At 39.5% G+C, this 14468-nt stretch overlaps 1 protein-coding gene across 3 annotated transcripts in view; it reads left to right on the plus strand.

The window, feature by feature from the left end:
- Positions 1 to 14468, plus strand: part of KATNIP (katanin interacting protein) — a 209342-nt gene that overhangs the window by 127620 nt on the left and 67254 nt on the right. For all 3 annotated transcript variants that reach the window (XM_078152527.1, XM_078152528.1, XM_021006293.2), the window contains 3 exons: positions 1228 to 1340; positions 4281 to 4377; positions 8233 to 8448. In XM_078152527.1, the coding sequence (XP_078008653.1) occupies positions 1228 to 1340; positions 4281 to 4377; positions 8233 to 8448 (426 nt within the window). The remainder of the gene's footprint in view (positions 1 to 1227; positions 1341 to 4280; positions 4378 to 8232; positions 8449 to 14468) is intronic.

Below are 14468 nucleotides of genomic sequence, written 5' to 3' on the forward strand. Positions count from 1 at the left end.
GAAACCAATTATCTTGAAGTAAAAATTTAGTTTTTCTCATCCAAGTTCATATATTCCCCTAAATCTATCCACTGACCCTTGGGATTCAGTGGAATTTAGGTTAAGAATACCTTCCTAAAACTTTGCTAAGTTGAATAGACTCTGCCCCCTCCAAAAAACCCCCCAAAGTAATAGAAATTTTAGTTATTGGTGAAAAGAACACTGAATTTTGAATCAGAATAATTGGGTTCAAATCTCAGCTCTGCTAATTACCCACCATATTTTCTGGAACAAGTTACTTCCATTCCTTGGGCCTCAGTTTCCTCATCTGTAAAATTATGGTGTTGGACTAGCTGTGATATGCTAGGATCCTAATGCATGTTATATAAGAAGTTTCTACATTTGATAGTAATACTTTTGTGGTTTCTTCCTTTTACTTGACCTAAAGTTTCTTTCCTTAAAACTAGCTTGCCTCCTCCAGAATCTACTGACATGTGTAAATTACTGTTAATAACCGTTTCTGCCACCATTACAGCAGTTTCAGACACCATGCTGCAATGTTTCTGGGTGATCTTATTGGTGAACTATTGTGCTTCTGAAGATTAGAGAAATGCAATTAAATAGAAAAGAAGAGAATTAAGATCATAAGGAACGCATCTTTAGTTTGGATGATGAATTTTTTTTAAAAGACTAAAAAAATAGGGCAGAGGAAGGACCACTGTATTTGGCTGATATCTCGGCCACTGACTAGCTTTGTGACCTTGAGAAAATCATTTCTCTTCTCTGGACCTCAGTTTCCTTCTCTGTAAAATTAGTTGATTGGATTAAATGATATTTCTGGTCCTTTCTATCCCTAAATCCTACGATCCCAATCATGTGATTGGAATTCTCTTTAGATAATTCATTCAAAAAGGTTGACAGAAGAAGAATGTAAGCCCTGTGAGACCACAGACTGATGTGTTTTTGTCTTTATGTCTACAGTGCCTACCAACAATGCATGGCACAAGTACATAATAAATGCTTGTTGAATAGAATTGCATTAAATTTCACCCAGCAATCAGACGAAATAGAAAATTTGTACATTGTAGAAGTATTTTGTTGATTTAATGTGTACATGAAATGTTTCTTATTCTTATTTCCTACTAAAAATTAAATTTATCGGTTTTCATCTATATGCCTTTAAGAGCAGTCACTGATGTTTCTGAAATTTAGTTTCTGTACTCTGTTAATGAATTTCTCCAATCTCAGGTGCCTCCTCCTGACCTTTCCATAGCCAGTGTTATATCTGAGCCATCCAAAACTGCAGAGGGTACAAATGCAGTCACGGAAGCAATAGAAAGAATTGGTCTTCTGGGAAGCAGGTACTTATTAAGGTGGATTTTTTTTTTAAACTGAATGAAGTGATCATCAGATTTCCTTGCTGTAATATTTTTGTTTTCATTTCTAGTGTATCCTAGAGTCATTTTAACTTCCACAGTCCTCTCCTTTCCCTCGAGTAAACAAAACTAACAATTCCTTTTAGGAAAATACCTTGTCCTTGTCTGTTCATGTCTAATATGGACAGAAATGCAGAACTCTGCATACCTTTGCAGCCACAAAGGAAGCACTCATCTGCTGAATATAAATGGGATAATTGCTATTTGGAACTATTTCATCAATGATGAACTTAAATAAAGCCAAATGTGCCTCTTTCTATCATTCTACATGCAAGAACAGTCCTTATTGTTCCAGAGAGAGGCACTGTAGTATTCTGGATCTGGGAAAGTGGGGTCTTCACCTTTGTTTGTATCACAAACACTTTTAGCATACTGGTGAAACCCATGGACCTCTTTTCAGAATAGTGTTTTTAAATGCATAAACTAAAGTACCTAAGATTCCAAAGGAAATCAATTTTTTTAAAAATACAGTTATCAAAATTAAAAAGAAAAAACAAGGTCACAGAGCTCAGTTAATTATCCCTAGGGTAGGGTCAGAAATTTGTTGTTCAGTCATTTTAGTCATGTCTGACTCTTCTTGACCCCATTTGAGGTTTTCTTGGCAAAGATATTGGAGTGGTTTGCCATTTCCTTCTCCAGCTCATTTTACAGATGAGGAAACTGAGGAAAAAAGGGTGAAGTGACTTGCCCAGGGTCACACAGCTATTAAGTGTCAGGCTAGATTCGAACTCAGGAAAAGGAATCTTCCTGACTCCAGGCCTAGGGCTCTATCCTAGCTGCCCCAGGGTCAGAAAGACCTGATTTTAAGTCTTTCCTCAGATACTTTCTAGCTATGTTATCCTTGAGAAGTTATTTAACTTTTCCATATTATTGTCTCCTCTTCTATGAAGTCGGGAAAATAATGCCTATAAGACTTACATGGGATTTTGTGAGGATCAAATGATATACAGTGGAAAGCACTTTGAGTACCTCAGAGTACTATAGGATCATTATCATTCTTGAAAACGGAAAATGTTGGGGTTCACTTTCCATTGGTTAAGGCTCCCAGTTATATTTAGAATGAATGACCCTATAGAGAGAAGGGCCTGAAAACTTGACTCTTGTTATATCCAGTTACTTGTATGTCTTCTAACAGGTAGGGAGTTAGCTTGGCAGGTCCGAGTTATTGTCAAAGGAATTCATGTATCAGGTGGACTGAGAGTTCTGGAGATTACCTTCTAGCTTTGAGATTCTGTGATTTTAATTTCATCACAACCAACATTTCTCACTTAATGGACTCATCGGTATACTACGTGGGCCTTCCTCATGTGACATCCATATGGTTGCTCAAAAACTTGTTGTACAAAATGGTGTTTTGGGGGGCAATTTGTTCCAGAACCAGCCTAAACCAGAGAGATCAGTGCTCTTGAAACCAAAGGACCTGTTTTCAAATCCTGGCTCTGACATTAAATTACTGTGTGTAATAGCAGCGCAAATTGCCTCATCTCCCTGAGCTTCAGTTTTATCATTTTAAAAGTAGGGATAATAATATAATGATAATGATACTGATAATATTGAAGTGAAAGAAATTCTGAATTTGGAGGCAATAGATTTGGGTTCAGCTTTAACCGTTACTACTTCTTACCTGTGAGCTTGGTCAAGGAAAGGCCACAGTTTCTTCCTCTGTAAAACAAAGAAGAGGGGCAGCTAGGTGGCGCAGTGGATAGAGTTCTGGCGTTAGAGTCAGGAGGACCTGAGTTCAAATCTGACCTCAGACATTTAACACTTACTAGCTGTGTGACCCTGGGCAAGTCACTTAACCCCAATTGCCTCACCAAAACAAAACAAAAAAAAACAAAGAGGGACTAGATTAGCTCTCAGGTCCCTTCCAGCTCTAAATCTATAATGCTGTAGTCTACCTCATAAGGCTGGAAAACACAGCTTTGTAAACCTCAAAGTGCCACAAGAATGGGAGTTAGTGTCATAAAAATGATTTTAGGGGCAGCTAGGTAGCACAGTGGATACAGCACTGGCCCTGAAGTCAGGAGGACCTGAGTTCAAATGTGGCCTCTGACCAAACACTTGACACTTACTAGCTGTGTGACCCTGAGCAGGCCACTTAACCCCAATTGCCTTAAAAAAATAAAAATGATTTTATCAGTCACATGTGGGGGTTTCCCAACTTCCCAGTGGGTCACAGTTATAATGTATCATCAATGTTATCCCAAAATGGGACCAGCTAGGTTACACAGTGGATAGAGCATCTGGCCTGGAGTCAGGAAGACCAGAGTTCAAATCCAGCCTCAGACAGCTGTGTGATCCAGTTGTGTGATCCTGGGCAAGTCACTTAAGCCTGTTTGCCTCAGTTTCCTCATCTGTAAAATGAGCTGGAGAAGGAAACAGCAAACCTTTCCAGTATCTTTGCAGAGAAAACCCCAGATGGGGTCATGAAGAATCAAACACAAATGAACAACAACAATCCCAAAGTGACGTTAGTTAGGGTGGCATTATGTGGGGTGTGCCTAAGTGGACTATCTGAATGCCCCCCTTGGCCTGTGAGTGGAGATTCTGTGTTACCAAAATTTTCTTCTTTAACAATCATGGGCTCCAAAGCCTGTCTCTGGGGGGTATTTTATAGTGAGGTGCATGGTTCCTTGGGCTGGCTTGATCGGGGCATATTGCAGGCAGGAATTATCCATGTATATTTTCTTCAGATTGCCTTATGGGGGAAAAAAACTGAGATTCTACTCTAGTTTCTTATTGGTTATATTTCTTTCCCACCTATCCCCTTTCTTTGGGACACAAAGAAAAGGCATTACTGGTAGTGTGTTCCCTTTGTATATCAGTTACTGCTACATGTTTCCTGAAAGTTCAATCATGTTTTAGGCAACAGAAGAAGCTTCTGAAAGTCCTTCAGGCGATTGAAAATGACCCTGCCCATCTCAGTCATGTAGGGCCTGAGGAACCTGTATCAGATCTTGAGGTGAGAAAACGTGCCCTGTTTAACCTTTGATAAATATTTAGTAGGAGCCATCTCTGAAACTCCAGTTTGTAAAGAGACAGTGTCATAGAGTGGTAAGAGCACCAGATCTGGAGTCAGGTCACTTATCATATCATAGGATTTAGGAATGGATGAATTCTTATCAGTCATCTGATATGCAAAGTGAGATATGCAAATAAAACACTTGCAGATATATAAATGTCCTTTGTAAGTGATAACTGTCATACAGTAATAGTAGCAGCAAGCATTTTTTCTGGTGTGTAGGTTAAGAAAAGCATTGAGAGTTAGGAAGGAGGAGTGTGGATGAGACCTTAGAAGGTCTGTCTTAGGCCGTGCCTTACATCTCCTTACTTTGCATGAGTCTGCACTGACTCTATTTTGTGCCGATGATCAGTCTTCATGAACTGCTGCTAGATTATGCCATATTCAGTTATTCCCCAAAAGTGAAGTAAGAAGACTCTTATTTTTAAAAACCCAGGCAAGACTTTTTTTTTTAACTTTTGTGGCATAACTGTGATTATTCCAGTGGGTACCATTTCTGCCATGAACCCAGAGATTGCCTTTTAGCTGGTGTATATGCTGGTAAAGGAGCATGAGTGGCAGAGTTACCATTTTGACAGTGACGTTCGCCTAGCATTAGCTAGGCCTTTCAGCTTCTACATTTAGAAACTAAATGGAAAGACTTTACCAGTTGTATATTATATTGGGTGCAATCCAGAATAGACAGTCTGCAAGGCGTTCTGCTTCCATCTGGCATCTTTCAAACTGCCAACTCACAACCCTGCTTTTTAGCACCTCTTCAGATGGTCATCTGACCCCTGGAAAGCAGGGCATGAGCTGATCTTGTTCCCCTCAGGACCCTCTCATGAGTTAGGTCAGTGTTGCTCGCTTCATCTTACAACCAGAGAAACCTTGGCAAAGAGAGAAAAAGTTGTCTGGCCAGGACTGCGTAAGTCACTCACTAGAGGAACAAAGTCTGTGTTTTGCCTGGTGACTAAATAAAAAGTCCTGAATTGCCAACACTATGGAAAATTTGACCTTCCACCCTTCATCATTGTAGAATGGAAACAATGGGCAACATGATGGAGTAGAAGTATCACTTGGAGAAGTAGTTCTAGTCCCAACCTGAGCCCTGACTAACTGTGTGACCTTGGGTAAATCACAATTCCTCTGTGAGCCTCAGTTTCTTCGCCTGTACAGTCAGCTCACACTAATAACCCAGGGTTTTACAGATCCACACTAAAAAAAAAGTAATGAACAGTTGTTGTTCATTTCCTCAGCTCCCTGTTCACAGAACCATTACAGATTGCCAGATCTCATTTACAGAGGGCACATGGGAAGTTCTCTCTTTTATGAGTGATTGATCTGTGGAGACTGGTGCCATATTCCAGGCCAGAGAAGGGGTATTTGAAGGCCGTTCTGTGATTTTACTGTATGTTTACAGCATTCATAGAGATTTGCAAACAGCTACGGGTATAACCTGTAGTCTTTTTTCCCAAAAATGTCATTGACACTTTACAACCATATTTTTACATAACAAAAACTTGCTTTCCAAAATCCTGCTTTAATATTATCTGTCCCATCACCTAAAACAAAATCAGTCAGTTAATTAGCAAATGTTGCATTGAAACAGCTGGATGGTGCAGTGGATAGAGTGCTAGCCCTGGAGTTAGGAAGACATGAATTCAAATCTGGCCTCAGACACTTACTAGCTATGTGATCCTAGGTAAATCACATGTTTTCCTCAGTTTCCTCATCTGTAAAATTAGGATAATAATAGCACTTACCTCCCAGGGGTTGATGTGAGAATAAAATGAGGAAATAATTGTTAAATGCTTAACACAGTGCTTGGCACTTAGAAAGCACTATGTAAATATTAGCCGTTATTATTTATTAAGCACTTACCAAATACCAGACACTGTGTTAAATACTAAACATGTGAAGATAAAAGTGAAAATCCCCATCCTCAAAAAGCTATGTTCTAAGTGGGTCAAATGAGTGAAAGAAAATGCTTTCTTATTCATTCATGTAGGTAACATGGTATATTCAAGACACTTGGAAGGTAGACAAAAGGTAACCTTGGAAGGAAAGTCACAAGCAGCTGGCGAGATCAGGAAAGGCCTTCTGCAGAAGGAAGACTGAGCCAGGCACTAAATTCATTGAGAAAGGAGGGAAAATATCCTAGGGGTCAAGTGTGAATTTTGGTAGAGTGAACCTTAAAAGCCAAGAGCCTACTGAATGAGAAGGGTTTAAGGAGAGTCTGGAAGTGGCAGTGGGGTATGGGGAGCTCTCCTACTTCCAGTCTGGGACGAAAAGAGGTTGGGGTGGAAGGTATTTTGGGAAAAGATGCAACCAGTATCATACAGAGCAAACCAGATCTGAGTGAGGGCCAGAAGATGGAAGCAGCGTGACAGGAAGAGGTCTGAAATGAAGGAAGGAAGGTCATTAATTGTAGTGTGAGTGTTCAAGAGGGCATAATGGAAGAAGCAGGCAGATCTGGAGTGGGACTTGGGTGAATATGGTTGAGGTAGATGACAATGAGAAAGTGAATGACAGATTGGGGAGGGGAGTGTTCTTCAGCAGGCAAGGATTCAGTTTCATCCCCCCACTGAAAAAAATATATGGATGTTAAAGCAAAACAGATTCTTACATTGGCCATATCCAAAAATGTATGTCCAGTTCTGCATCTTAAGCCATTAACCTCTCTGTCAGGGAGTGAATAGCATGTTTCATCCTTGGTACTCTGGAACCACAGTTGGTCATTACATTGAGAGGGAAAAGATAGGGAAAGTAAGAGGGGTTTGGAAGTTGGGGGATGAATCTAGGCAGAATTCAGTTGTTTTAGTTGTATCTGACTCTTTGTGACACCATTTGAGGTTCCCTTGTCCAAGATATTGGAGAGGTTTGCCATGTACTTCACCAGCTCATTTTAAATATGAGGAAACTGAGGCAAATAGGGTTAAGTGACTTGCCCAGGGTCACATAGCTAGTAAGTGTCTGAGGCCAGATTTGAACCCAGGAAGAAGAGTCTTCCTGACTTCAGGCCCAACATTCTATCCACGGCACCACCTAACTGCCCTTATAGGCAGACTATCAGTGGATAATAGGAACTTTGCTGATAAATGCAAGTAAATAGAATGTTCAAGGTTTTGGTGTGACCACATGGTCTCAGTGAGGCCTAAAATTAATCATCGTAGAATTTAGGAGGAGAAGGGTACTGGAAATAATTTAGTCCAACTTCATTTGAGAAATGAAGGAATGGAGGCCCATAAAAATTAAATAACCTGCTCATGATCACCTGGCTAGTTATTCACAGCACTGGGACTAAACCCCCAGATAATCTGACTCTAAATCCAGTGGGGGGTTTTTCCCATTATACAACTTCACAGAATTATTGGAACTTGAATCCCAGTTGCAGTTTTAATTTTCTCAAGCTTTGGGTGTCTTTCTAGTGTCACGGGGAATATTGACCATTGTCAAACTAACCAACCCTATAACACTGTTTCACCTCCTATTGTATTTTAATAGTTAATGATATTAAGCAGGCTATTCCTGTACCAAAGAAGAGAGAGAGAGTAAGACAGAGAGTGTGTAAGACAGAGACAATAAGAGAGAGAGAGAGAGAGAGAGAGAGAGAGAGAGAGAGAGAGAGAGAGAGAGCACCATTCCTGCCCCTCTGCTATGGAGATAGGAAGGTAATAAAATAAATGGAATAAATATTTTTTGATATGTGATTGACAGAAATGATGACAAATATACCCAGTGAAAAAGAGAAATACATGTCCTTGTAGAGTCTAACATCCATGCTGTATTTTTATTAGTTTTTTTTTTTTTAAGAATACATTGAAAACCAAAGTAGAAGAGATCAAAGATGCTATTTATGTGACCATGGAGATCCTGTCCAACTGGGGAAATGAGGTCTATGTAGGTCTGACAGAAGTAGAATTCTTTGACCTCAACAATGAAAAGGTGTTTGTGTCACCTCATGATGTGGATATCCGAAATACTGACAAGCCTGGGGACCTGAGCTGCCTCATCAATAGAAACCTGGCTGTAAGTTTGTCCTTATTTTTTTTCCTTTTATGCCCTTAATGTATTTGACACTTTCACTGAGAAGAGCTTAAAGTTAATTAGTTCTTAATTCCCCATAAAATTACTGTAGGAAAGGCATCTAAACATAGTGTCTCTCAAATATCCCATTCTATAGATCCCTGATCATCATGATTATGGGTCATACTTATGAACCCTTGACCTTTAGAGCTGTTGAGGATTTCTCATCTCAAAGAGTCAATGAAGCATAAGGACCTACTTTAAAATTTTTTATTGTAACTTTTATTTTTTTAAATTAACAAGCATTAATTTTCTCCCTCTCCTACTTCCCTCATTTAAAAAAAGAAAAAAAAACAGATATGGATATTAAAAGCAAAACAATTTCTTGTATTGACAGTGTCCAAAAATGTACGTCTAATTCTGCATCTTGGGCTACCATCTCTCTTTTAGAAAGTGGATAGCCTCATTCTTGGTACTCTGGAACCGTGTTTGATCATTATATTGATCAGAGTTGTTAGTCTTTCAAAGTTGTTTGTCTTTATAATGTTGATGTTATTATATAAATTGTTTTCCTGGTTCTGCTTACTTTACCCTGTGTCAGTTCTACAAATTTTCCCAGGTTTCTCTGAAACTATGCTCTTGATCATTTGTTATTGCATAATAATACTCCATTACATTCATATGCCGTATGTTATTCAACCATTCCTCAATTGATAGCTTAGCTTTCAATTCTTTGCCACTGCCAAAATAGCTTCTATAAATATTTTTTGTAAAAATGGATCCTTTTCCTTTTTCTTTGAGGATGGGGTTTAGGCCTAGTAGTGGTGTTACTGGGTAAAAGGGTTTAATAACTTTTGAGCATAATACCAAATTGCTTTCTAAAATGGCTGGACCAGTTCACAGCTCCACTACTGATACATTAATGTACCTGTTTTCCTGTAGTCCCTTCCACATTTGTCAGTTTTCCTTTTATGTCATATTTGCCAGTCTGATGAGGTTGCTTTCATTTGCCTTCCTGTCATTATTCGTAGAGCATTTTTTAGTGGAGCATTTTTTTTCCTTATGGTTGTTATCTTAGAGTTATTTCTTTGAAAACTGCTGAAATCCTTTGACTATTATTAATTGAGAATGCCTTGTAGTGTTACAAATTTAAATCATTTCTTGATATGTCTTGGAAATGAGACCTGTATCAAAGAAATTTGCTGTAAAGATTTTCCCCCCACATAACTGTTTCCCTTATAATTTTAGTTGCATTGATTTTGTTTGTTCCAAAAATTTTTAAATTTTATGTAATCCAAATTGACCATATTACCTTCCATGAACCTCTCTATCCCTTGTATGGTCGTGAACTTTTCCTGTATCCACGGGTCCAACAGGAAATTTCTTGCTCCTCTAATTTGTTCATGATGTGACCTTTTATATGTAAGTTTTGTTTTCATTTGGAGTTTATCTTGGTGTATGGTGTGAGGTGCTGGTTTGAATCTAATTTCTGCCACACTGTTTTCCAGTTTTCCCAGTAGTTTTTGTTGAATATTAATTTCTTAAGCAAACAGTTGCAGTCTTTAAGTTTATCTAACAGAAACCTTTTTTTTTTCCTCTTAGTTTTTGCCAAGTAGACATCAAAGCTACCATTTTGTGGGACACATCATAAGTATTTTCTTTCTTTTCTTTTTCTTTTTTTAAGGATTTTTTTTCATCATATATAGCTAAAGTTAGAATCACTGATTTATAATCCCAAAATTATAAGAGGTTATCTCTCCATCTGTAGACTCTAGCCATATGGACCATTCCAGTTGGTTTCTCTGTTTTCTTCCTTGCTTCTGTGAAGTAGAGAGTACAGAAATTGCTTTACTGTTTTTACCCAACCAACCCTCAGAAGCTGACATTTAGTATAGCAATTTAATTGAATTGCTCTTCTTTAAAGTTTCCTAAAATAGCCAAATCATGTAAATAAAAGAGAAGTATTAGATGAAATCCAGCTGGAGTTCAGAAAGGTATTCATTCTCTATTACATGTGACATTTTTACCAACACATATAATAGTACATGTTGGTGAAAATGTCCACATGTGATTAAGAAAAAAATATATAAGGGGGGGACGGGTCTAGAGTATCTCCACTTTTTCCCTTACCTGATTCCTTTCCATTCAAAGAAGGCACATAGTAGGTGCTTAATAAGTGTTTTTTGATTGATTAATTGACTTGACTATGCTTCCATCAGCAAACAGCTGTCCAGAGCTTCACAGTTTCAATCTCCCACATAAGGTCTTAAAGACAGAGGATATAAGGAGCACAAGGGGGAGAGCCAAGAGATGAGGAGCTTGCAGTTTGCCACTTTTTCCCAGAATGTTGACTGCGGCTCTATAGCTTCAGGGTCTGCAATTCACTCCTTACATCCCTGGGGAGATCATGAGATTCCCAATTTGAGGATCAATCGATAAGTATTTATTAATCTACTGTAGATTCAATCCCATGTAAGGAGAAACATAAGAAGGAGACATTTTTCCTACCTTCTAGAAGCTAAGAGTCTACTTGTGGTATTAATAATCACACACGTAAAATGACAGTGGCTGATGCACAATAGTCTGTAAGTGCTCAGTTGTTGGGAGCAGATAAATATTTTTGAGACCGAAAGAAGGACATCTTTGAGAGCTAGGGTAGTTAGCTCGGATCTCATGAAGGATGAATTTGAGCTGGACAGGGTTTTGACAAGGAAAAGAGACAAGGCAGCATTCCAGGTGAAAAACACACAGTGGGAACAAAGGCACAGAATGACTGAATGTTAGCCAGGAGCATCCACAGGAGGAAACTGAGGCCCGCCCAGAATAGGGAAGTGACTTGCCCAGATTTGTACATTTATGACAGAGGTAAGTCACAAGCCAAGGTTTAGGATTCCTAGCCTAGAGAACATAGAATATTAGAACTAAAAAGAACCTTAATACATAGAATCACCCCAGATTGTTAGAACTGGAAAAGAACTTTAGAGACCATCTAATTCAGCATATCATTTTACAGAGCCAGAACCTGAGTCACAGCAAATTAAATGACTTGTCCAAGGTCACACAATTAGTTAGTGGCAGGGCTGGTACTCAGACTTAGGAATCTCCTGATTCCTAGTCCAGTGTTCTTTCTGCAACACTGTGCTGGTGGAGGCAGGCCACAGAGGGCCTCAAAAAAGATAGGCCGAGGAATATAGAGTTATTGTAGCAGGAAGTAAAAATTCCTTGATGGTTTTGAAGGGGATAAGCAATATGATAAAAGTAGTTGTTAAGGAAAATTGTTGGGAGGTAGCGGGTAACAGGGTAGAGAAACAAGGGGTCCACCAAGGAGGTGATTGCAATAACCAGGCATGAGGCATGATCATTTTGAGTGAGTGTGCTTCTTTGTTGCAAGGAAGAGTTCATTTGTAAGGGTTTGGGGTTGGGGGACATGATTATACTGTTTTATTAAGGTTTTTTTTTCCTTAAACTTTTAAAAAACAATCCAGATTATGAGGTAAAGAGGGCCTGGACTAGAGTGATGACAGTGGGTATAAAGAAGAAATATGGGAAGCATTTCAGAAAAATATAAAAGTCTTAGTGACTAGTTAGATATGAGGGATATAGAAGACTAAATCAAAGATGACCCTTAAGTTTTGACCCCTGCTCACTGGGAAGATGGTGGTGCTAATGATAAGAACAGAGAAGTTTGAAGGAGGCTGTCAGAAGTGGGAGAAGGAAGCAGAAGCAACAGAATGGTCATAGGATCATAGATTTAGCTTTGTAAGTGACCCCAGAGTCCAATCCCCTTACTATACAAATGAGAAAACTGAGGCTCAGAGGGGTTAAGTGACTTACCCAGGGTCATGTAGCTAGAGTGATGGGGAAGGAATGCAAGGAAGCTTTGTAGAGGTGAGGCTGATACTGACCAGAGGGCTGTGCCTAAGGAATTACCAATGGTTCAAGTTCAGCTAGAGAGGGGTACACATACTCTCAAAGGTTAGTGCTATGCCTGGTGTAATTTCCATGGTTAATGTCTTTTGATTTTGTCATTAAACTAGAAGCACGAACCAGATTTGCAAATGATGTCATATTGATTAGGGATGTCTAACATTTCAGCTGAAATAGAATTTAAAATGGCCTCCAAAAAAATTAGAAAAATGTTTGTCCAGAGAACTAACAGCACAGATATAGGACATATAGGAAGAAGCGTACACTGTCCTTCCAGCCATAGCTAAAATATTTTCATGGATTGACAAAGGCATGTTGATTCTGTGGTTTGCTCACTTTGCGTGGCATTGGTCAGGCTGGTTTTGGCCTCTTATCCTTTGAAACCGGGAAAGAATATCGAAAGGAGAAATGGAACTGATTCAAAGAATGAAAAGGGGCGGGAAATTCGTAGCCTTGGGGGCGGGGGAAGGGGGGAGCCCTTTTGAAATGCAACTTAATAACAGCCTTTAAATGTACAAAGAAATTATAAGAACACAAAAGCCACCATTTCCCCCAGTAGGCCAAAAGAGAGAACATGGCAGCCAAGGCTTGTGGCTTAGTATGACCTTCTCCAAAAGAGAGAGTGGACCTTAGTCTGCTAGTGAAGAATGTAGAAACAAACATTGTCCCTGAAGTGAGTGCGCATGTGTTAGTAGAAAGAACATTAGATGGGGCAGCTAGGTGACACAGTGGATAGAGCACCGGCCCTAGATTCAGGAGGATCTGAGTTCAAATCCGGCTTCCGACACATAACACTTGCTAGCTGTGTGACCCTAGGCAAGTCACTTAACCCCATTGCCTAGCCAAAAAAATAAAAGAAAGAAAGAAAGAAAGAACATTAGACCAGGAGTCAGGAAGGACACTTGTGTTCTTCTCCTGACTGCCATTTCTTGCTCTGAGCCTCAGTTTCCTTTTCTGTTCAATAAGGGGATAAGATTAGAACATCCTTCTGTTATTTTCCATTCTGTGATTCTCAGTCCTTGCAAAATGAGTCAGATAATTATGCACCTCAGGTGGCTTCATTAAGTATCCATCTGCCTAGAAGATGTGACCTTTGACGTTGCTGTCTAGCACTATGATTCGAATCTGTAAAGCTATAACCTTTGCTTCTGAAACTTAGTCTGGCTCACTGTCTTCCACACCATTGGTTCTAATAGCTTCAACATTTTGGAAACATGATACATAGACATAAGCATCACCAGGGTAATAAAAAGAGCCATTGGACTTGATGCGGACCAATTTCTTGATTATTATGCCTTTTCCTGTGGTTGCCTAAAGCTGTGAAACATTGCCATGTGACCACAGTGGGAATTTTGGCACCTTCTGCCTGAGATTTCTTTTAGCATGTGACATAAGGCAGCTGTCCTCACCCTGGGTTTGGGGTCTAAATCTCTAAGTCCACACTGAGAGTAGACTAAATTCCACCTACTTTTTTTGGCACCAAGTCTTCCTGTTAGCCAGTACCATCGGTTTCACACCCTAACTCCACAGCCCTAAATTCCAGCCCCGTCCTGGTCCATCAGAACGTGCTGTCTTTCAAATGTATTTGTAGCAAGTGTCCCTGGCAGAGAAGCACAGGTCAGAGAGAAAGAAGAGCTTCTACATACAGAGTATTGAGGGGAGAGTAGAAGGGAGAGGCAGGCAAGGTAAGGATGCTTCAAAGGGCAGCTGGGCACTTGTCCAGTGTCCTGTAGAGTCACCTGTGCTTTTTTATGCCTTTGTAAGGAGGGAACTATCCCTGGAAATTATACCTGCTGGCATGGTATTGTGGGAACTTTTCTGGCCTGGTTTTTATAGGTAGTTCAAACACTAACATCATGACTACCTAGCCTTTTATCTTTAAAAGACTGAATTTGTGAGAACGAAATCTCAAAGGTCTTAGTTGCTAATAAGGACCTCAGTTATACATAGATTAATATTCTTTTACTTTCTACATGATTGTTATTGCTGACTCACTGATGGAAACGAGAAGGAAGATCAGTTGCAAGGCCAAGGCCTCATTTCAGGGTTGGGATTTATTCTATTTCTATTTGTCAAGTAGCCATAAAGGCCCATTT

The sequence above is a fragment of the Phascolarctos cinereus genome, unplaced genomic scaffold, assembly GCF_003287225.1.
Source record: "Phascolarctos cinereus isolate Bilbo 61053 unplaced genomic scaffold, phaCin_HiC Scaffold_4;HRSCAF=312, whole genome shotgun sequence".
Classification (NCBI taxonomy): Eukaryota; Metazoa; Chordata; class Mammalia; order Diprotodontia; family Phascolarctidae; genus Phascolarctos; species Phascolarctos cinereus.